Source organism: Phyllopteryx taeniolatus, chromosome 6 (genome assembly GCF_024500385.1).
Source record: "Phyllopteryx taeniolatus isolate TA_2022b chromosome 6, UOR_Ptae_1.2, whole genome shotgun sequence".
NCBI classification, from domain to species: Eukaryota; Metazoa; Chordata; class Actinopteri; order Syngnathiformes; family Syngnathidae; genus Phyllopteryx; species Phyllopteryx taeniolatus.
The window spans coordinates 16939542-16964575 of NC_084507.1; the positions used below are offsets into that span (position 1 = coordinate 16939542).

General features: G+C 41.5%; 1 protein-coding gene across 2 annotated transcripts; it reads right to left on the minus strand.

The window, feature by feature from the left end:
• Window positions 1–1492: 1492 nt before the first annotated feature.
• cops7a (COP9 constitutive photomorphogenic homolog subunit 7A) lies at window positions 1493–24754 on the minus strand. 2 transcript variants are annotated; one of them, XM_061776952.1, is made up of 8 exons: window positions 24615–24754; window positions 17358–17480; window positions 12062–12137; window positions 10362–10450; window positions 8799–9001; window positions 8607–8712; window positions 3898–4059; window positions 1493–1972 (listed from the first exon to the last, which is right to left on the minus strand). In XM_061776952.1, exons 2-8 carry the CDS (start codon window positions 17478–17480, stop codon window positions 1925–1927), a joined length of 807 nt encoding a protein of 268 aa, XP_061632936.1. In that variant the 5' UTR covers window positions 24615–24754; the 3' UTR covers window positions 1493–1924. The 2 variants fall into 2 exon arrangements, with proteins under 2 accessions (XP_061632936.1, XP_061632934.1); XM_061776950.1 differs by having other exon boundaries at window positions 3890–4059.
• Between the last annotated feature and the right edge of the window lie 280 nt (window positions 24755–25034).

The window sequence follows — 25034 nt, forward strand, 5'->3', positions numbered from 1 at the left end:
AAAGGGTGAGTACTTTTGAGTTTGATTTCGTTTAATTGGAGTGGTAAACTTCACCATACTTGTGTGATGGATACATTCCCAGTTTAAGGTATCATTCACAAAACAAATCTTTATTTTAAGTCAAACTTTGGCCATTGTAGGAATCTATAAATTCATATACAGCATTTCAATAAGTTCATTGTGTTAGCCTAATAGCGTAATTGCCCAAGTCATTTTTAACTTATGAGCTTGCTAAAAAAATGTTTTTTCTTTATGTCTGTGTGGATTAGTTATCCAGGTCATGGTAATCTGCAAATCTTGAATCAAGACAACTGGACTTTGTTTTTTTTTAATTTATGAAAACGTAACAAAATGACTTGTGCAATTATGCTATTAGGCTGTTTACTTCCACAGTGTAATTTAAAAAGTCAAAATCATTAAACAGATTCATTGAACATAAAAAAATACTTTTCAGAAGGACAATTCCAATGAAATTTCTAGATTAAAAATCATTTTGGTTGTTTTTGAAATACAGTGGACCCCTACTATTTGCGGGAGATAGTGTGTGCCCGACTGCGTATAGGGAAAATCTGTGAATAATTGACAGATTTGAAACCCATTATAATTGCATTGAAGAAAAGTTTTTTTGTTAATCCAAAGAAATATACTGCCAATCAACCCTTTTCATGAAAAACGGGGGTTGGTTCCCCCCACCCAAACATTAACAAAATAAATAAATAAATTGGGGGGAGAAAAATTGCAAATATGCCGGGGGCCACTGCATCTGAATTTCTTGAGATGATCATTTTGGGTTTTCGTTGGTTGTAAGCCATAATGACAAATTATTTTTAAAAACATCATGAAATATTTCACTGTGTGTAGTGAAGCTATCTAAATTGATCAACTGAAAAAAAGAATTTCCACACTATGCAATTGTATGATCTTTGATGGTGCGTATCAAATGCTGTTTTGAAAAAGTCATTTTGTGTGCAGGCCACTTTGTCCCTCGACAGTATTCTTCTTTTACTATTTTTGTCAATTTAGCCATGTTGTAGTGAGCAGCATGGACATATATGCATGTTCCACTTTCCCCATGTCACATATGGATTTTCTCTCCTCTTTTGTACCCTTCTGCCTTGGCATTTCAATTAAAAAAAAAATAATAATAATAAATGAAAAAAAACAACAACACTGAAGCCCTGCTGACCAAGTCTCACTGTACATGAGATTTGCTCATGTACAGTGGCAGTTTCACCCAACTTCAGAGGCGTTCCATATTGTACCAGTGTTCGGGAGGATCCTCGGGGCCAAAAACGAGAAATAAATGCACTTTTGAATGACGCTTTGGCGCTTTTGATGCACGGGCGTCTTCGGGGAGACGCCCTAATTAACGACTTGACCTCTTAATGGCCACCCCCCTTCCGTGAGTTAACATTTAACGGTGACACCCTCGGGAGATGCGCGTGTATTAAAAGATGTGACAGTGACATTAATGAGATCTTGTCAGGATGAGTGCAAGGGCTCTTTTCTTTTTATTTCCCAAGAATTTATACTCAAGATTTTGATACATTTCAACTCAGTTGAGGAAAAACAACAACAACAACAACAACAACAAAAAGATTCAAAGCCAAAGGGAGCATGTTTAAAGCAATTAAGAAGACACGCACACATCAAAATGCATCAGGTAAGCTCCTGCTTACGGGCCATGGCAACAGGCTGTCCGGTGCTGTGCACTCTTAAAAAACGGCAAGCGAGGGGACGTCGCGATGGCCTCGAATCCGTCAAGGTGAGATTAGATGACTAAACAAAAAAACTAAACGTTCCCGTGACGCTTCCCGTCAGAGCGGCGGCGAGGGTGCGTCCCCACGCCGATCACTTTGTTTGAACGCTCCCGTTTTTGTCCCACAACGAGTCTGGTGAGAGTGTGGATCAGCTGTTCCGTTTGTCACTTCTTCAGTTGGACTTGGACCAGATCTTGCCGCTGCCTCGCAGCCTGGCAAGTAGAGAATCATGTGATTGGTTATTTGGATAACTTTTTTTTTTGTAAACAAAGAGGACAGATGGTAGAGGCGCAGTGAATCATTTGCTCTGCTCATTTTCCTTCGCTGTCATGTGCCATTCTGAATGCGGACATATTATGGATAATTGACTTTTTAATTGCTTGAATACAAGTGGTACCATGACTTCAGAGTGGCCCAACTTACAGCTTTTATGATTTATGAGCTGTTGCTTCGTCGTTTTGTTTTTTGTTTTTGCTTTGTTGCAAGCCAAAATGTTTGTTACAACCGAGGGTGAGAGACGTGAAAGTGAAGTGAAAAATCAAAACAAAAAGGAGTAACTAAGGTGGTGGGGTGCCCTCGCATGTGGGCAAAGAGAGCCACAGTCGCTGATGCACCAATGTCCAATTCAATTAACGACTAAAACTGTCAAACACAAATTCAAAACGAGAACACTAGCAAGGACCGGCTGTGGGCCACAGCACACACCCAGACGCTCACACGCAGACTAACAGGCCAATCTGACTCCAACCCCTGATATCACTCATTAGGCCACCCCCCTTAAAGGCACACATCAACACATAACTACAGTACATACAGTAATTACACTTCATGAAACCCGTTGTCTGCGATTGGCTGGTGACCAGTTCAGGGTGTACCCCACTGTTATGCAATACTTAGCTCATTTGCATAATAACCACCCCCAATGACTTGTTTAGCTAGGCTGGGTGCAGATGCACAGCCCTTTTCAAACGATGGTAATGTCTGAAACAGTATCATGCAGAGACACCCAGATCCCCTCACACAAGTGATGCCCATGCTATTATGCCTAAGCCAAAAGGTAAGCAGAGCTGCAGTGAGAGTTGTCATTTGATGGCTGCACAGATGAGCAATAGCTAACATGCTGCATTGGCTACTGATGAGCAGCGAGTGCTCAGTGAAGTTTTTTTTTTTTTTTGTCTTTAGGGGTGCAGTTCGATGTGGTCTATTCCCGCAACCAGAAGCCACTGTAGGCAAAAGGCTCCAGCTAGACCGCCAGTCGTCATGGTAATATGGAGAGGGGTATGGCTGGCTCAGAAAAAAACGGGCTAATTTCAGCAAGACGAAATGTCCATGGGTGGGTAAAGTGCACTATTCTTGATACTGGGGCTATTTTGACGAAAGCATGTCACAGACACCTGGCAACTGTTTTAAATTGTGGGGGAAAAAAATGTCTATAATATGTCTCTTTTACTACTCGCCATACTTGGTCACGGCCGCCTCATTGGTCGCATCCTTTCATCGCTCCTTTTAATTCCGGGATTGAGGTTAAGCTATCATTAATTGGGATTTCCGAACATCGAGTGGCTCTTCTTCGGTCTGAACGGCAAGATTCGGCTCGTGGGATTACCATGAAAAATGTAAATATAAACACTTCTCGAACGGCGTGGATGGTGGCGACGGCCTGAAACACGCGGAGTGGGTCTGGTGACATTTTACAATACGAGGCAGATGGAAGCTGGTAATGGAGGCAGAGCAGACAAGCCTGACAGCCACTTACAGCAGCAGCTGGCTTTTTAGTTTATTGAAAAAAATGCGCCCACGGTGGCTCACCGCTGAATTAACTTTGCTCTCTGTGAGAACATTGGACTAATGGCTTTCATTTAATGTTGAAGGAGACACTTAGCCGTGTTGTCGTTATTACTCGCCAAATGCATATTTATAAAGCACCCTTTCCAAAGCCCAAAGTGGTCCACAGGAAAAATGAAGAAACAATGATTAAAAATAAATAAATACAAATATAAAAATTCCACATGAGGTTTTTCAATGCAGATTTTCGGATTTCTACAAATTTCTGAGCGAACCCAAACTAAATTACATCACCAGCCAAAAATAAGCTTCTAAAAACTGAACAGCATCATCATATTACTCACCCTTTCACCTTAGAACTTTTTTTTCCTGGCTGTCGCGGTTCTTGAGAGGAGGCGGGATCCCGCGGTTCGGCCGCCTGGTCTGCATCCTGATTGGAGGCTGCTCCGGCGGGGGCGGGACCCGATGACGGTGAGGCGGCGCTGGCCTTCAGGGTTTTCTGTAGGTTGGACACCTGAGGAAGGACAATTCCTGGGGTCATGACTGACCAGTTTACGCTCTGGACTCATTTGTGGACCTAAAATGTAAACTGCACAGCTTTTTCTGACCTTTAAATGTAGATGTTTGGGGCCTAAATTCCAAACGCACACTCATTTATAGCTTAAAACATACAGTGGGTACTGAAAGTCTTCAGACCCCCATACATTTTTCACTCTTTGTTATATTGCAGCCATTTGTTAAAATCATTTAAGTTAATTTTTTTCCTCATTAATGTACACACAGCACCCCATATTGACAAAAAAAAAAAACGGAATTGTTGACATTTTTGAAGATTTATTAAAAAGGAAAAACTGAAATATCACACAGCCACGAGTATTCAGACCCTTTGCTGTGACACTCATATATTTAACTCGGCTGCTGCTGTCCATTTCGTCTGATCATCCTTGAGATGGTTCTACACCTTCATTGGAGTCCAGCTGTGTTTGATTATACTGATTGGACTTGATTAGGAAAGCCACACACCTGTCTATATAAGACCTTACAGCTCACAGTGCATGTCAGAGCAAATGACAATCATGTGATCAAAGGAACTGCCTGAAGAGCTCAGAGACAGAATTGTGGCAAGGCACACATCTGGGCAAGGTTACAAAAAGATTTCTGCTGCACTTAAGGTTCCTAAGAGCACAGTGGCCTCCATAATCCTTAAATGGAAGACGTTGCGGACGACCAGAACCCTTCCTCGAGCTGACCTTCCGGCCAAACTGAGTAATCGGGGGAGCAGAGCCTCGGTGAGAGAGGTAAAGAAGAACCCAAAGATCACTGTGGCTGAGCTCCATAGATGGAAGAAAGTTCTAGAAAGTCAACCATCACTGCAGCCCTCCACCAGTCGGGGCTTTATGGCAGAATGGCCTGACGGAAGCCTCTCGTCAGTGCAAGACACATGCAAGCCCGCATGGAGTTTGCTTAAAAAAAAACAACACCTGAAGGACTCCAAGATGGTGAAAAATAAGATCCTCTGGTCTGACGAGACCAAGATAGAACTTTTTGGCTTTAATTCTAAAGGCTTTTTTATACTCGCGCGGACGGCAACCGCGCTGACGTCACTGCGGCTGTCCCGCACATAGTTTGCCTTTATACTCGAGCGCAACCCATGCATGCAGTTTTGAAAATGTACTGCAGTTCACCTCCAAGTCAGGGGTGTCGCTATGGCTGGTATCGGCTAGCACACCACAGTGTGGAGTTTCCTCTGCATTTTTTGGGCCATTTCCGGTAGCCGTTTTTACTGTCCTTTCAGTAACGAGGAACAAAGCAACAACAATGGCGAACGTGGAACAGTGTCTGCTAGAACAAATGGAACTAGATGACTTGATGATACGTTTAATTATGCTGCAAAATCGATCAAGGCGGCGTAGATGGTATGTAGAACCAAGGGGCACGCTGAGTACGTCATCACTGCATGTGACTAAAACGGACCGGCCACGAGAGATTTTCTCCGCGGCGTTCGACACGCAGCAACAATTTTTGCCGTGTGCGCGTCAAGCTACGGGCGGGGCAATTCGTCGGTCACGTGATGCAATGCGGGCGTTGTCCGCGGGAGTATAAAGAGGCCTTAAGCGGTATGTGTGGAGAAAACCAGGCGCTGCTCATCACCTGTCCAATACAGTCCCAACAGTGAAGCGTGGTGGTGGCAGCATCATGCTGTGGGGGTGTTTTTCAGCTGCAGGGATAGGACGACTGGTTGCAATCAAAGAAGGATGAATGCGGCCAAGTACAGGGACATCCTGGACAAAAACCTTCTCCAGAGTGCTCAGGACCTCTGACCGGGACGAAGGTTCACCTTCCAACAAGACAATGACCCTAAGCACACAGCTAAAATAACAACGGAGTGGCTTCAGAACAACTCCGTGACTGTTCTTGAATGGCCCAACCAGAGCCCTGACTTAAACCCAATAGAGCATCTCTGGAAAGACCTGAAAATGGCTGCCCACCAACATTTACCATCCAACCTGACAGAACTGGAGAAGATCTGCAAGGAGGAATGGCAAAAGATCCCCAAATCCAGGTGTGAAGAATTTGTTGCATCATTCCCAAAAAGACTCATGGCTGTATTAGCTCAAAAGGGTGCTTCTCCTAAATACTGAGCAAAGGGTCTGAATACTTATGGCTGTGTGATATTTCAGTTTTTCATTTTTAATAAATCAGCAAAAATGTCAACAATTTAGTTTTTTTCTATCACTATGGGGTGCTGTGTGTAACATTAATGAGGAAAAAATATGGCTGCTATATAACAAAGGGTGAAAAATTTAAGGGGGTCTGAAGACTTTCCGTATCCACTGCATCACAATAGTTGGCGGCCTAAAATTTTAAACGTACACTAGTTTTGGGTTTTTTACCTAAAATGTACATCAGTATTAGACCTAAAAGTAGAAAAGGTATATAATATACATTTCCTAGTTTTTTTAGTGTAGTATAATATTACACTAAGCTCCAAGTTATTATGCAAATTAGGGCTGCACGTATTGGTATTTTTTTGTTTTTAAACCTGCAACATATATTGCGATGTGAAATAAGTGTTGGGAAAGTTCATTTTCTACGCAAACTCGTTCCAAGATCAGGTCACAAGTCCAATGATGAACTAATTCAATTCATAGTTCGTAATTCAAAATTTTGAAATAAGTTCATCCGTCCAAAAATGAACTAGTTCGTAGTTCTTTTTTTACAATATTGTATGTTGCTGATGGGCTATTACTCTCAAATTACAGGCATTTAATTTCCCCATTGTTGCCACCCATTCAGTCCACACGAAAAGCCAGTTGCAGCTTTCACCCTACAATCGCAGAAAGGCGGAAAAACGTGTTGCTTGAATGGTGTTTTTTTTTTTTTTTTTAAAGAAGAATTAAAACAAAGAGAGGACTGCAGTCCTTAATGTGCAAACAAAAACGCAACACAGTATGACAGGAACGATAGAGAAATGACATTGATAACTGGATTCCCAGCAGGTCATTTTTGTCTCAGCAACAAAATATTTTCTTATCTACTCAGATTACAAAACAAAATAAATTCCACAGTATCACAGTGTGATCATAGTGTTTTAATTAAAGTATTCTGATACAATTAAACATTTTTCTAGTAATTATTTTTACAATTATGTCTTTCAAAAGAGTCAAGGAACCCATTCACTGCCGACAGTAGTTTGATTCTGAAGAGCGAAATATCTTATCAGCAGGTCCAAACAGGTCCCTCTGCTGGTCACTTTTAACATTGAGTCACTGTATATTACAGTACACCAACGTCGCAGCGAACCCTGCGATGTGATTGCGCACACGTGCATCGCAATGACGATGCTCAAACAAGATATCGTGCAGCCCTACTGCAAATGATATTTTTCTCAGATTTTCTTAAATTTTCAATGCAAATGACATAATAATTTTCAAGTCATCAACGGTTAGCATATAATTTCAATGTTTTTAGACAAACCAAATGACAGCAGCATCGTTTTCAAAATGTTGGCTTATACGCCCAACATTGTTTCAAGACATTTTATAGGTTTTAAAGACCTGAAAATGGTTATTCGTTGAATTTGCAGCATTAGGAGGTCATCCTTACTGAAATCAAAAGCTATTTAAAACAAAAACATCTTAAACATTTTAAAATATGACCACTTATTTGAAAGGATAGTTAGTTATAGTTATAGTATAGTATAGTTTCTTGCTTATAGTAGCATAGTTTCTGCTTAAATTTCTTTGCAGGACGTCAGACTAGCCTCCCAGAGCTGCCTCCCACCCTCACAGATCTTTTGTTTGAGGATGTTCCAAAGGTTCTCAACGGGGTTGGGGTCAGGGGAGGGATGGGGCAAGCGCGCACTCGCACACACACAAGCACGCACACACGCACACACACGCGAGTTTTTGTTGTAGAGGTATAACTTGCAGCATGAGATGGTCCATTGTCATGCATCATTTGGAACGGGGTGTAGTTTGTGGTTTAAAAAGCTACACTAGTTTGTGGCCTACAATATAAAATGAAGAGTAGCTTGTGGTTTAAAATTAAAAAAGTGAAGTGTACAGTAGTGTACAGCTTAAAATGTACACTATAAAGTACTTTGTAGCCTAAAATACAGAATGGACACTTGTAAAATGTAAACTTTACAAGAGTAACTGAAAATGTAAAATAGTGCATTTATAGCCTAAAATATAAAATGAAGACTAGTTTGTGGATTAAAATGCTAAATATCCAGTCCTTTGTGGCTAAAAACTGTAAAATTCACTATAGTTTGTGGTCATTGTGACATTCCATTACATCAGTTCATTGTGTGAAAGGTGGCAAAGAAATTTCATTGAGCTGCTCTTGAGAGATGGCTTTCATAAGAGAGGGATGATGGGCCAACAAACGCAACCGTAAGCACGATAGCGTGGGGCAATGATGAAAGAAAAAAAAAAATACAATCCAGTTGGGAGTTTCTGCTTAAGTATCACTAGTAGCCGGAGGGGTAAAGGGAAGGCCGCTGATGAAGGTGTGTTGATAGAGACGGACGGAATGACTCGGGGCATCAACACTGACCTCTGTTTCCACTTGAACTTTGACTTTTAGTTGGCTCTCGCGGTATTGATTGGCCCGGGAGACTTGCTCTTCGATGCCACACAGCACCGCCTCGCAGCCCGTGCACCTTTGAGGAGAGCAGAAGGGCGCCATGGAGGAGGGGGAGCGGCTTAAATGAGGCATGCGGCTCGTCGTGAGGAGGCCATTACTGACCACTCCTGCAGCGTGTTAACGATGTTGGGCAGCTCGTTGGGACCCAGGTCGCGTCCCACACTGCAGTCCACCTCCACCTGCTGGTTGCGCTGGTCCAATTTGCCCTGGATGATGTCGCAGTACACCGCATCGATCAGCAGGTCCTCCAGCTCGCGCACGTTCTTCAGCTCCAGCTGCTGCAGGAGCAGCGAGTACGGCAGGCACTAAGGGGGACAAAACAAAGCACGTCACAGTCTTTCGAATAGCTGTGGGAACTTTCGAGGAAAATGGCACATTTTTTAAAATGTTGCTGGCAGAGGAGGAAGATCTGACGGGCAATTAGAGAGTTCGGGCTTGTGACATTAAACGCAGCAAAACATGGGATGGAGAGAACCACAGCAGCACGTCGGACGGGAGCTAATTAAGCAATATCACACTGCAGGTTGTGATGTTGTACTGAATATCATCACAGCGGTGATGGTACATAGTAGGGCTGGGCGATGATGGAAAAAACAATAATTATTTTGACTGATATTGAAATCATGAATAATAAACACTACTTATTATTCGCTGATTTCAAAACTTAGTATTTATTCCAACTATATAAACTAAACTTTAAAAATAACTTAAAATAACAACCTGAAAATACATTTGTAGCAAGTCAAATAAGAATAGATTAAAATATTAGCAATAAAAAACAAAAAGAAATATGTGCTGTTCTTGTTGTCTGCACCTTAGCCTCTTAGGGGCATTGTGGTGCATGCATGGAGATACACATTAAGATACATAAGAGTTGAAGAAAAAAGTTGTGATTGAACTATTTCATTTTCACTGATAAGAAAGAATATATGCCCGTGAGTATTGCTGTATTACCTGTCTGTATGTTCTTACAGCATTTGTGTGAATTTCCGCTATTTTACGGTACTGTAAATCACTCCTTTGACTGCTAATGCTAATTTTTGTTAGCCCGTCAATAGGGTTTTACATGCAATGTTAGTATTAAGCTGGCGATCTTCGGGAACAAAGCTAAAACGAAGTATGTGTTGTATTTAAACAGAGTATACAATGTGTGTAATTATTTTTGTTATGTGTTGAGCTTTACAGTATACTTCAACTGGAGTCTCAATCAACAGCTTAAAGCACGCTTAGTAACGGCAAAATAACATGTTACACGCTTGCTACGGCAACCAATACAGGTGCATTCAGGGTTTTTTACAACACAGGAAGTTACATACACATTAATCGTTTTTCCATCATCTGTTGATGGTTTCATTATTGTGACAAGCCAAAATCGAAATCACGATTACGTTTCGATTAATCGTCCATCCCTAGTATAGAATGAAAATTACATATGTACAGTAATAAAGTATTTGTACTTCCCCAACACTGAAGCAAAGAAAAAGTGGAAAGGTGCAAATGAGTCAAGCTTCAAAAAAATGTAAAAAATTAAAAATAATTGAAGATGATGGACTGAACATAACATGCGATACAACGGCGCACTTGTCTGATGATAACGAGACAATACAGCTAACTCGTGACAGCTCCTCTGCGGGGGTGACAACACCAACAAAGGAAAACGGGTACCTTGAGGTTGGAGGCCAAGCTGATGATGGACAGATGGCGGAGCTTGTTCCTCTGAGCTGGCGTCAGCTCTGGGAGCGACGCCGCTCGCTCTAAAGCAGCGTGGAATCAAAGAATGACAAATGGTCACAATATTACGAACATGTTGGAGTCACATCCAATACGAATAAGCATTTTGACAAAGAGTATTATGAGGTATACATTTCTGGTAGTTTGAAGTACTGTACAACTTTATATACAGTGGTTGAAATGCTTTTTCCAAGATGGATGGTTCGCAATAGAATTGAATAGATACTATATTGCAAATAGTGGCCCAATTTATTTCTGGGTGCACTTGAAGAAATAAGTGCCACGCCTCAAACAGAAGCCTCCTTCTTCACATCTAATAAAAATAAAATAAGCTGTAGCACTAAGAGGCTGTCATTAAAATAATCTAGTTGGTATGAAACACGGCAACTATAGAGCAGACATGGTACCTGTAACCCGGTATGCAAAATTGTTCAGAAAAATTACGAGAAACTAGGAGTCCTCCTTCGAGAGACGGTGATATGTACAGACCTTTTCCCAAAAATGTGAATATCATGGAAAAGTTTATTTATTTCCATAATTGTTCCATAATGTTTAAGTGAATTTAAGATTCAGGGCCCACAATATAAACAATTTCAAGTATTTATTTGTTTATTTTTACATAATTTGGGCTTCCAGCTCATAAAACCCATGAAATCGGGAATTAAAAAAATTTGAAAACTGTGAAGAAAACAGCCCAAATTTTGCAGGCCATAAATGTTTTAAACTGAGTGTCACACACTAATCATCTACTAAACTCAAAGCACCTGTACAGGTTTCCCCAGGTGTCATTAAATTGCTTCAGTCTGGTTCAATGGCCTCAGTTGGGTTCAATATGGAAAGTCTAGTGGAAGGACAAAATGTAGCAGGAGAAGATGCACCAGCAAAAGAGATGACCACGGGCTTCAGCGGATTATCAAACAAAGAAGATTCAAGAATCTAGCAGAGATCCAGAAAGCTTCAAAAACCACCACATTCAATCTCGGCTCTGGCTGCTTGCTTGGGTTTTTCACCAGCTTCGTCCCACATTGTGAAAATGCTAAGTTAATTGAAGACTAAAAACTGAACATAGGTGTGAATTAAGTATGAATCTTTTTTCTGTGTCTATTATGTGATTGACTGGTGTCCAGGGCAGGGTGTACCCCGCCTCTCATCCAAACTCCCCCGGCGTTAGGCTCCAGCACACCCGCGAGCCTAATGTAGGCAACCACTTCAGAAAATGGATGGATAAATATGTTCAAATACGATGACTCCTATCCTCTGCAGTTGAGTAAATAAACACCCCCAGGCCAAATATGGTAATTCAGTTTTAAGATGAATTAATTAAATGACTAATTACTTCAGCTTGGTGTAGCTAAGAATATTAAACAGACACAAAACAGTCATGAACATTTGCGTCTTTATTTTGTGTCTTGTTTTGACACGGACACCAACGAGTCAGTCAGAAGGAGTGCACGGATTCTTTTATGAAGCGCCTGCCTGCGGCGCCTTCAGGGTCCATGTTTATTTAATACCTACGAGTCAAGGCGCAGGCCTCGCAGAGACAAAATAGAGCTTGTAATAATAAAAGAGCTGATTGCAGAGAGAGACAAAAACCCACACAAGCTTGTTCTAACGGCTTATTCACCATGCCATACCTTTGTAGTCGCCGTAGGTTCCGTAGGCGAAGAGGTTGAGGAGCTGGTACACTGGGGCGTGAGGGCCGTTCTCCAGCTGGCGAGGGATTTTGAGGAGGAAATGAAGTCGAGATCACATGACATAAATAATGATGGTACCAACAGTAACTGAGCACAGAGAGAAATTCTAAGTTGAACACAATTTGTTCAGTCATGCTTGTTGACTCAATTTTCCCACTAGGAGTATTGGTGATTTGATATTTACAAATACACCTGTTTGTATTTTTTGGGAACCTAGCCAATGTTATCTGCTGAAAAACTCAAATAATCTCCGTTTTTGTGCTCAGGCCAAAGCCTTGTCTAAATAAAAGTAAAGCTTTGGTACCCTGAGGTGGCATCTTGATGCCAAGGATTGATGTGGAACTAAGAGGAGGAGCTTCATTTAGTCAGGCCATAGCCCTATCTAATAGAAAAAGTGTTTACAGCCATGTTGTTGAATCTATAGGATATTATGAACTTTTTGGTGTTGCCAATATTTTTGAGCATGACTAGAAAAAGACACTATGCTTTTTTTTTTTTTTCTCCTTGAGTCTGACATGAAAGACTAAACGTTTCCTGTTTTAGGTAAATTAGGATTATCCCAGGAGTGGCAATATTTTTTAGCACAATTGTATGTGTCTTTTTGTACATATGTACATTTCTGTTTTCAACTGTATCTATACAGATTGATATTGTATTTATTATACATCAGTGGCTATGGAAAGCCGTGTGGCCTAAGCTGTCCTTCACAGTGATGCCCAGCATGTGAGGATGAGGACCAGCTCTTCAGAGAACACGTGACTAAAGAAGTCTAAGCTCAGTACTGGATTGACCAATCAGAGACAAGGACGCTGTGCATTTGCACTGTTGTTCACTTTGGGCTTTAAAAAAGACGTTTTATTTCTTTTCAGTAATCCCCCAATTTACCCAACGTAAGGCCTTTAAAAGATAGAACAGAAAAAAATGGGAATGAGCTGAGATGGGATTTCGAATACATTCTGCTCAAAGTAAACAAGTGTATTAGCAAATTAGTTGCTCCAGTGCGCAAGATGAATATGCATATTAGCACAAAGTGACTGCGCAGGCGCGACAGCATTTAACTTTGCAAAAATTACCGACTGAGCCACTTCACGTTTGTCATACACGCTTCACTAGGTACACCTACACCATCTAATGAGCTCCATCTTAAGTGCTGTATTAGAAATTGAAAAAGAAAAAAAAAAAGAGTCATTTTAATATGGTGCCATAAGGATCAGTAGCAGGATAATAATGCTCAGGTAACTTTGAACATTTACAGTGGTACCTTGATTTATGAGTTTAATTTGTTCTGTGACCTATCTTGTACATCAATTTACTCTTACATCAAATACATCTTCCACACTGAAGTTAAATGAAATTAGATCCAACTCCCCCCCCCCCCCCAAAAAAAAACACCACCATTTTTGTTTCGTATTACCGTATTTTCACGACCATAAGGCGCACTTAAAAGTCTTGAATTTTCTCAAAATGGACGGCGCGCCTTTTGTGTGCACAGAGTTCCAAAATCTGTAAATGTTGTTGTGTGACTTTAATGAGCGCTCCGCTTGACTGACTGGGAGCATTTCTTGCCGACACCCTGCTTATATAGAGGAAGGCGGACGTGACTGAGGACAGCATGCGGACGTAAAGGGGGAAGGCTGCGCGTGACAGAGGACGCTAAAGACACGCCCCCAGTAGGTACATAGTTCCGGTATATGCATCGGTTTGGCTAAGGACCCCCGAAAATGACTGCGGTCAACCCAGCCTCCACTCGTAAAGTAGCAGTCAAGATCGCCGCCCCTAATTTTGTTCATTCTAGGCATTACGGTAATAAGTCGCTGACTCGCAGCAAAAGCAACCTTGAAAATAAAAGCCTCCCAATAATACGGACGTATCACATAGATTTGTTTTAACAGATTTTTTCAGTCAGGGGTAATGACAGCAAAATATGCAGTTTTCAGAGAAAATACCATACAATATCAGATCTTCATCAAACCTCTTTTAGTGGAGTCCTTAGTGATCTGTCACACAGATCTGGACTTGTCTTGCGATACCAATGGGATTATGTTGGGGTGGCTTTAGCTCAGTAGGTAGAACAGGTTCGAATCCCTGCTACGACTGTCCACATGTCGAAGTGTCCTTGGGAAAGACACTGAACCCTAATTTTCTCCCAGTGGGCCTGGCAATGCCTCGCATGGCAGCAGTCGCCCATTGGTTAATGAATGTGTGCGTGAATGTGAGCCTTTGTAAAGCGCTTTGGGCACTGTGATGATGTAGATAAAGTGCTATACAAGTGCAGTCCATTCACCATTTATTTTTCCTAAGATATCAGATAAACTACATTTTTTAATGTATCTCAAGATTCAAATGAACTTTGCTGGTTGCATTCCTTAACCGAAGAGCACTGACGTCCGTATTATTGGGAAGCTTTTATTTTGAAGGTGGCCTCGAGTTGGCGGCCTATTACCGTAATGCCTTGTATGAACAAAATTAGGGGCGGCTGGCTTGACTGCTACTTTACGAGTGGAGGCTGTCTTGACCGCAGTCGAAAATGGCACCTACGAAGAGACACGCTTACGAAGCACAGTATAAACTGCAAGCTATCAGTTACGTGGAAGAACATGGGAATCGAGCAGCCGCGAGAGAATTCAACGAATTCATGGTTCGCACGTGGAGGAAGCAGGAAAACGAGCTTCGCCAAGTCAAGAAGACGAAGCTGAGTTTCCGCGGAAACAAGGGAGGTGGCCCGAGATGGAAGACCAACTGGAGCAATGGATTAATGAGCAAAGAACAGCCGGGAGAAGCGTCTCGACAGTCACCATTCGACTGAGTGCAATAAGTCGGGCGTTCAAAGTGAAGTTGCGAGCGGCGTGGGAGCCATGGATGACATATGGCGAACACATCTTTACTAAGACTAGGAGGTAACGGCGGGCGAGTTACGCCACAATTTGTGAATGGATTGTGGATGCTTGGGTTAACGTGTCTGCTTGCACTTGTTCGAGCTTTCGTAAAAGCCGGCATCATTTCTGAGGAGGCGCACGGCAACGAGACTGACTCAAGACAATGACAAGAGGGAACCTGGCGTGTTTGATTGAGAACTTGTCCAGCTGTTCATTTCGGATACAGAACATGAGGACTTTGATGGATTTGTGGATGAGGATTGATCAAAAAATAACGTGAGTGCATTGTTAAATACTTCAAGTACAACCGAACTCAGTTTTGCTCCCGCTGCCTTTTTAAAAACGTTGTTTTAGCGTGCAAGCATGCTACCGTATGTTTTAAGCTCGCGTATGTTTTACCATGCCTGCGCCCAATAATACGGTGCACCTTATGTATGTGTTAAATACAGAAATAGACCCCGTAACTGAGACTGCGCCTTTTAATACGGTGCGCCTTATGGTCGTGAAAATACGGTATTTAAGAATTGCACTGTCTTCTATAAAAACATAAAACATGATGTAAAGAAATAAACTGCCTTTATAAAGTGTATTTACTGTAGTTGTGTGCTGCATATGTGCCTTTAAGGGGTGTGGCTTAGGGGGTGACATCAGGAGCTGGAGACGGGTTGGCTTAGTCTGCATGTGAGTGTCTGGGCATGAGCTGTAGCCTACAGCAGCTCCTGGCGAGTGTTCTCATTTTGTATCTTGCTAGTCTAATTGCCTAAGTCAGTGATTCTCAAAGTGTGGTACCAGTACAACTTGTTGTACGTGGGCTCCCCTCTAGTGGTACGACAGCTTTAAATGTTTTTAAATCCAATACAGTACATTTGCGCAGTAAGTTCAGTTCAGTTGTAAATAACTTCATTTCATTCATTCATTATTTAAGTACAGTTCTTTTTCATTATTATTATTGTCCTGTACCTACAGTCTTCTTCTTTTCATTTCGGATTGTCCCATTAGGGGTCACCACAGCGTGTCATCCTTTTCCATGGAAGCCACTCCAGACTTCCGCATGCAGTACCACAGTTCCTCTGTGGGAACTCTTGTCATAGGCTTTCACTCACTCCACAAAGACACAATGTAGCTCCTTCTGACCTTCTCTGTACTTTTCCATCATCATCCTCAAGGCAAATAATGCATCTGTGGTACTCTTTCTGGGCATGAAACCATACTGTTGTTCGCAAATACTCACTTCTTTCCTGAGTCGAGCCTCCACTACTCTTTCCCATAACTTCATTGTGTGGCTCATCAACTTTATTCCTTTATAGTTCCCACAGCTCTGCACATCACCCTTGTTCTTAAAAATGGGCACCAGCACACTTTTCCTCCATTCCTCAGGCATCTCCTCACTAGGCTTTACACGATCAGGATTTTTGGGGCCGATCACCGGTCAACGAGTTTAAAAAAAACGATAACCGATCACAAGATGCAGGAATGTGTCTATTTAAATGACCTGTTCATTTACTGTATATACTTGTGTACTTAATTGCTCAAAAAATTATATTACAATAAATAATGTATTTTTGTTCCTCTATTTATGCTAGTGAGGCATAGTGGCAGACAGAACAGATGAATGGTCTTCTATTAGATGGCAGGCAAGTAAATACAGTAATTAACGTATCCACTTTTTGTGACATTTTTGTTTGTTGGTGTGCCGTGAGATTTTTCAATTGTAAAATATGTTCCTTGGCTCCATAAAGGTTGGAAATCACTGCTCTCGTCAGATCGTGTATTCTAATCAGTCAGGTCAAATCAACTTTACATGACAGAAATAATAACCAAATATTTTTTAGGTGGTACTTGGTGTAAAATGTTTGAGAACTGGCCTAAGTCATTTTTAACATTGACACAATTGAAAAATACCAATATGCTTGCAAAAAAAAATAATTTTAGCTCTGTGTCTATTCTCAGTCATGCAGGTCATGGAAATGTGCAGAGGTGGAATAGAGGCAACTGGACTCTTCTTGTTTTTTGAATTTGTTTTTTTCTTGTTTTCTGAAAACTGTCATTCGGCCAATGATTTGTGTCTTTTGACTGTCCTGTTCAATAAAAGGCTGAAAGTGTATCGGCGAATGTGGCTCTCCTTCCCACAGAGGCATTACAGCACCTTAATTACTCATTTCTTTTGCCGCTTCACTCCACCGGTGGCACATCTTAAGCTCGCTCTTGCCTCAAATTTTGGCTCGCAACTCAAAGCAAAAAATATGAAATAGACTAAGCAACAGCTCATGACTTGAAAAACTTCTAAGCTTGAGCACCTGTAAGTCAAGTTAGCACTGTACATGAGTGGGGTGGACAGGCAGACAGTGCGGAGCATTTACCTCTCTAACGTTGGGAAGCTCCAAGATATCGGAGAAGACGTAGAGGCCGGGGGTCTCCAGCAGAGAGCTGACAGCCTGGGCCAGCGCCAAGCCGGACAGAGACAGGAGCTGCTCCACCTCCATCTTCAAAGAGAGACACAGACGGCTGGTTAATCTCATGCTCCTCATAAGACAGCTGCGATGCATTACAGGAATATCACTGTTATCTCTTCCACTGTGTTACGACGTCAGACATCGCCACAGAGAGCCACATAACAGACTTTCAGGGAATCCCGATGCTCTGTTAATGATGACTGGAACTACAAGCTGGGTGGAGACATCCTTCTCGTGCCCTTCAAAATCAGCTCAGGCCTCTTGTAGTGTGATGAAAGGAAATCGAGGAAATGAACACAAGGCCAAACCTACTTTTTAATTAATGTACAGTGCCACCAGAAAGTATTCACACCCCTTCACGTAAATTTATAATAAAAAAAACGTAAACATTCAAACATAATAGGTAATTAAGTTTTCACGACCTTTGCTATGGCACTCAAAGCTCAGGTGCATCTGATTTCCACTGATCATCTTGAGATGCTTCTACAACTTGAATGGAGTCCACCGGTGGTAAATTCAGTTGATTGAACATCATTGGAAATGGCACACACCTGTCTATATAAGGCCTAATAGTTGGCAGTGCATATCAATGCAGAAACCAAGCAATGAGGTCTAAGGAATTGCCTGCACACATCTGAGACCAGATTGTGTCAAGGCACAAATCTGGGGAAGGATACAAAAGAATTTCAGCAGCATTGTAGGTCCCAAAAACCACTGTGGTCTCGGGTATTCACAAATGGAAGAGGTTTGGAACTACCGGTACCCTTCCTAGTTCTGGCCGTCCGACCAAGCTGAGTAACCGGGGAAGAAGGGCCTTGGTCAGAGAGGTGAACAAGAACCCTATGGTCACTAAGGCGGAGCTCCAGTGTTCCCTTGCAGAGATAGGAGAACCAACCAGAAGGTCAACCATGGCTAACGCACTCCACCAATCGGCACATGGCATCCCGCTTGGAGTTTGCCAAAAGGCACCTTAGGGATTCTCTGGTCTGATGAAACCAAAATAGAACATTTTAGCTTGAATTGCAAGCGTCATATCTGGAGAAGAAGAGGTACTGCTCAGCACCTGGCTAACACCATCCCTACTGTGAAGCACAGTGGTGGTAGCAGTCATGCTGTGGGGCTATTTTTCTGCTGCAGGAACTGGACGACTAGTCCGCATAGAGGATAAGACGACAGCTGTCAAATATAGAGACATTCTTCAAGAGAAATTGCTCCAGAATGCTCTGGAACTAGGGCGCTGATTCACTTTTCAACACAACAATGACCCAAAGCACACAGCCACAATAACAAAGGAAGCGGCTTCAGGAGCAAGCTGTTAATGTCCTTAAATGGCCCAGCCAGAGCCCGGACTTGAATCGAATTGAATATCTCTGGAAAGACCTAAAAATGGCTGTCCACCGATACTGCCCATCCAACCTGACTGACCTTGAGAGGATCTGCAGAGAAGAATGGGAGAAAATGCCCCAAAACAAGTGTGCCAAGCTTGTAGTGACATATCCAAGAAGACTCGAGGCTGTGATTTCTGTCAAAGATGCTTCAACAAAATATTAAGACAAGGATGTGAATACTTCTGTACCTATTACGTTTAAATGTACACATTTTCAATACATTTCCACAACTGTCTGAAAATATGTTTTTACTTTGTCATTATGAGATATTTTAGGTTGATTTTTTTAAAAACTATACTCAAATCAACTTTAGAATAGGTCTGTGACATAGCAAAATGTGGAAAAGTGAAGGGGTGTGAATACTTTCTGGTGGCACTGTATCAAAGGACACAGTGGAAGCTCTGATGTCAAACTTTCTCAGACGGTCTACCTGTTTGGAATTTTAAAGGCATCTGCTTTTTGTTTTAACATTTTTACTTTGTCATCAAAGTGTGAAAAGAACTTAATCGACAACACCTACAGTGGGGTAAAAAAAGTATTTAGTTAGCCAACAATTGTGCAAGTTCTCCCACTTAAAAAGATGAGCGAAGCCTGAAATTTTCATCCAAGATATACCTCAGCTATGAGAGACTTGTGCAAAAATTCCGGTTATGTCGCCTCCATAGGATTGGAAATCTGTCGTAAATTGAGGACCACATGTATTCCTAATGAAATCGATCAAAAAGTAACTTTGCAAGCATGATTCAGATTGAGTCAAAAACCTTAACTGTATCGACTCGTGTTTAACATTAGCCTGTCGTGTGCTAATCTGACAAAACAAGAAAGCATCACAGTTTACCATAATGAAGCTTACAGTTTACAAGAAAAGGCCACTAAAGATGAATAAATGATAAATAAAAAAGAGGGATGAAGGTTTGATTCAACTTCCATCCATCCATCCATTTTCAACACCGCTTATCCTGGTTAGGGTTGCGTGGCGCTGGAGCCTATCCCAGCTGACTCTGGGCGAAAGGCAGACAACACCCTGAACTGGTCGCCAGTCAGTCGCAGGGCACATATAGACACGGACAACCATTCGCACTCACATTCACGCCGTCACTGAGTGGGAACTGAACCCACGCTGCCCGCACCAAAGTCAGGCAAGTGTACCACTACAACATCAGTGACTTGATTCAACTTGTCAAATTAAAAGTGAGAGAACAAAGTGGCATCCAGTGCTATTGACTTGGATCAGCTATTTTAAGAGCTTCCTCCCAGAGAGCACTTGGTGGCCCACTTGGGACATCTTAGTCTAGCGATACATGATACAATTATTCAGCTTGCATCAGACCACTTTCACCACTGCGGGCTACGTCTTAAAATTAATGCCGTTGAGAGATGTTGTGGGGGGGGGGGGGAACCTGACTGATTCTGCATCATCTTGTGCTGACACTTATTAAAAGGAATTTGCACGTTATCGTCTAATACAGGGTGTACTACTCGCCTGCTCATGCGCACAGGTGGCGGCCCACCAGTGCGCCGCCGCTTTAAAAAAAAAAAAATTATTTCAACTGAGGGCGATGAACAACTGAGTTGGCAGGTGTCACAGTCAAAACAACCTACATGGCATCTCAGCGTCCATTTCATGCTAAAATATAAATACATTAAATTAAGCTTAATAAATGGGGGAGGATTCAAAATGAGGCTGACAGTCTGGCGGCAGTCCAGATATGCAAAACGGCTACCAACACTTCAATCAACAGAACATATGTACATTGGGGCAAAAAAGTATTTAGTTAGCCACCAATTGTGCAAGTTCTCCTACTTACAAAGATGAGAGAGGCCTGTAATTTTCGTCATATAAACTCTTGTTAAAAGTTGTTCATGCACAATAGCTCCTCTTCAATACAAGAGATAGGAGAATGTTCAGCGCTAAATGCAGCTTGAGTTACATATAAACAACCTCCTGCAATGGGGACGATGTCACCGTCTGTTGTAAAGTGGAGCTAATTGACAGGTCGGGCAGTGATGTGTTTGGAGTGTGTTTTCACACAGCCATTGTGGTTTTGCGCATTCAGATAATTACAGTAGATGTGTGGGATAGCCACAACTGTTATGAGTTTTGGAGGTCAAACTTCATACTTTGGTTGTAGGTGGAAGCGGTTCTTCTCTATTAACCTCTGACACAACGTCTGGCAGAATTTGTGCGTCAACTTCAAAACCCTATCCGGCATCGATACACATCTCACACATAAGACAGGTTGGGGAAAAACACTGGCATAGTACGGTTAAGATGGCCAGTGTGCAAAAGGGTTTAGTGGTTGAGTTTACGCAACTTTCATTTGAGTTTAAAAAAAACAAAAACAAAAAACCTAGATGTTCTAAAAGTAGCGGTGTTCCTCAGTTTATGATGTTTCGAGGTTACAAACCACACGCAATGAACTAGTTTGCGCAGCGGCGTGAAAATACATAGTCACGCAGTACAACGAGACAAGCTCAGTTACTGCCGTACTTACGTTTGTTAATTTCAGTGTTTTATGTTTATGGCCTAGATGTGCTTTACCTAAAAATATTTAATGGAATTATGAGTTTATTACTGCATTAGCATAGGTTAGTGAAACACTACACAGCGTCCTGACTTAAGTAAAAATTTGGGTTACGTAAGAATGGAACTCCGTCGTAAACCGAGGACCATCTCCATCTGTTTTTCAATGGTTAAATTGCGAGAGTGAAGGTAAAATAAGTGAGAAGTCACGTACTACAAAATGTGAACACGTTACAAAAAAAAGGGGGACGTATGCTTTGTTCATAAAAAATCTCTAGAAGGACGACCATGAATCTGCTGTATCCCACTACAGGATACATCATGTAATTTGAGTGATTCAACAGACAAACACCTTGAAGCATTTAGCAGGAAGCGCCTGTTAGTAACATCTTGAAGGCTAAACACCAGCTTCTCACTGTACAAACACAAAGTGTTGCTTCCCCCTTCTGAGGCATTATCGTGACAATGTTTAATTGTGCTAAGCAGCAGATGGCATCATAATAACCAGGACTAAAAAGCCAAACAGCGTGGCTCGAACGCAAGTGTGAGAGCCAACAGCTGACAGTTGGGTCGACAGAGGACATCGTCAAGTAATGAAGTTTCCTCATCATCAAGTCTGTTTGGATTTTATTTGACGAGTTTAACAGACGAGCAACAACAACAAAAAAATAATTCTGCACCAGACATTAAAAAAATTAACCCTACATCGGTCCCAACACTACACACAATATCAGACATTCTGTTTTTGCTCTTCTGTTATTTTATGTATTAGGAGTGTTTGGCCAAACCAGTAAAAGGTTTATAGTGGAGGTGATTTGGACCGGAGCGCTGCAACTTTCTAACACCTAAACACAAATTCACCTGAGCTGTACTCACTTTAATAATAGCGATTTAAAAAAATAATTTAAAAATGTATTGCGGTTAATAAGAAGTGATGACTCTGAAGATTTTTACTAGCCAGCCATTTTTACTACTTGAGTTTTACTGAAATTAAACGCTGCCTCTAGAGGGTTTATAATGTAATGACTTTTGTAGCGTTTTCTGCAAAAGTAAACAAGAATTAGCCATTCTGCTGATGAGCTGTAGTTTAAATAAGATACTCTGATCCTTAATAGGATTAAGAAAAAGGAGAAAATTGCGGGTGGCACGGTGCTCGACTGGTTAGGAAATCTTACTCACAGTTCTGAGGACCGGGGTTCAAATCCCAGCCCCACCTGTGTTTGCATGTTCCCCCATGCCTGCGTGCGTTTTCTCCGGGTACTCCGGTTTCCTCCCACATCCCAAAAACATGACTCTAAATTGCCCGTAGGTGTGACTGTGAGTGCGAATGGTTGTGTGTTTGTATGTGCCCTGCGATTGGCTGGCAACCAGTTCAGGGCGTACCCCGCCTCCTGCCCAAAAACACACAGGCTTTAAATTACTTTATTGTAATTAAATTGGCGGCACGGTGGGCGACTGGTTAGAGCATCAGCCTCACAGTTCTGAGGACCGGGGTTCAATCCCCGGCCCCGCCTGTGTGGAGTTTGCATGTTCTCGCCGTGCCTGCGTGGGTTTTCTCCGGGTACTCCGGTTTCCTCCCACATCCCAAAAACATGCATTAATTGGACTCTCTAAATTGCCCATAGGTGTGACTGTGAGTGCGAATGGTTGTTTGTTTGTATGTGCCCTGCGATTGGCTGGCAACCAGTTCAGGGTGTACCCCGCCTCCTGCCTGATCAGCTCGGCAAATTATGACATTAAAGCCGATCATAAAATGCTAATTATCGGCCGATACCGATCAGGCCGATAAAATCGGTGTAAAGTCTAAATAATCACAATAATAATTGATTATATCTCGTCACATCGATGTCTGTAACATGCCAGAAATAGGCAAAATAATGTTAATAAATCTTTTCTAAAGTAAAAGCAGATTTTGCAAATCAATGTCTTAATTTGATTAAACGCAAAGATAATCAGTCTGCTTTTATGGGGGACTAAAGAAATCTGTGAATATTTACTGTATATAGGCTGACTTTCTAACGATTTGGACAATTTTAAGTTAAACAAGGTGTCCAAATGATTTATCGACTATCAAACTAGATGTAGATTAATTTGATAAATCAATGAGTTGCCAATTAATTGTTGCACCTCTGTATTGCACGTTAACATTTTTTAGGTTCACAAGGAAAAACGATCCCAGTGAAGTTTAGAGGCAAAGACTTTGCATCAACCTGTTTATTTAATCGAATTACTCAATTAATTGTTTCAGTCCGAGAATTTTTGTGCTCTTTCTGTAATGCCCTATGTTAGCGAAGGAGTAGAAAATGTAATAAAATGGCTAATAAGAAAGTAGTTATTGGTATTTATACAGGTTGCCAAGCGGTGAGACACACAAGCATCACACTTTTTTCCAATACCAAATCATCTGCAAGCTATTTTTAAGTGTAAGGTAAGCTGAGTTAGTGTTGTTTTGAGAGTGATATAATGCGGTATATTTAGGGTTTTTAAAAAAAAAATCAGTCAATTATGAACAAATTGGGGGGTGTGGCGTCTATTTTTACCACTGTAGTAGGTAATGCATTTGACATAGTATACGGCTTCATATTTAATTTGGGAAAAATAAATGCTTAACCTTGAGAAGACGACGTTGTTAATAATATTCAATTAAGCCGTTGGGAAACACACAAAATTGCGGCAGATTCTCCACAAATACTACTTTATTATTGACTGTGTACAATACCAGTCGAATGGATTTAGATAGACCCAATTCAAGCGTACTCTAAAAATGTAGGGAAACATTACTATCAAAAAGCAGCATTTGACATTTAGTTGAACTTATTATGCATTAGAAACGTCATCATTTAAATGTTGTGGCCATAATAATAAACAACACTGTGTGTCCCTTGCCTCCTCCGGCCAGAAGATTTCACTATCGGTTAACTTCGTTACCTAGCCTTTACATTCACAAACATCAGTGGAGGGGAACAACGAAGCGACACACACACAAAAAAAAACAACATTCTTACTTAAAAGCGTGTTCATTTATCAGCACGTAACAGTGTGCTTTGCAATTGTGCCATTAAAGCTGGGCATGTCATGCGAGCACATTAGCATCCACAACGCTCAAGAAAAACGCTAGGCCACGGTTAGTTGTAAGCCTTTGCACGGACCTGAATTGAACGAACGAGCGTCATATCTGATTTAGAAATGCAGAGAACGCCATAAAATCACCATAAAACCTTTCAAAATAACATAATGGTGAATAATTGTTACCTTCTTGTCCTGATTTCAAGCGGATTAGCCTTCCCGGTTGGTCGTTCACTTCCGCTCTGCTCACGTACGACAACAAGGGAACGTGCACTCTGATTGGCCACTCAATGGAGGCCAGCTGGACGTCGTTTGTGGCAGCAGTACGTCACCGGCATGAAGAAGTAAGAACAGCGACATCTTGAGGTCATTTGGCGTTACACTAACACGGTTTGAGTTGAAAATGGCCCACAAATGCACTCAAGTGTTTTTGTTTTTTTTATATCTGAAATTTAACGTATTGTGAACTAATATCACATTTTTGCACTCTAAATTATGAGGTGATATAATTTTTTTTAGAAAAAATATGTACCTCCGTATGTCATATTGACTAAGAAAAGATTCTGCAAAAAAAACTCAAAGATTGTTTTTGCTTGAGAAAATGGG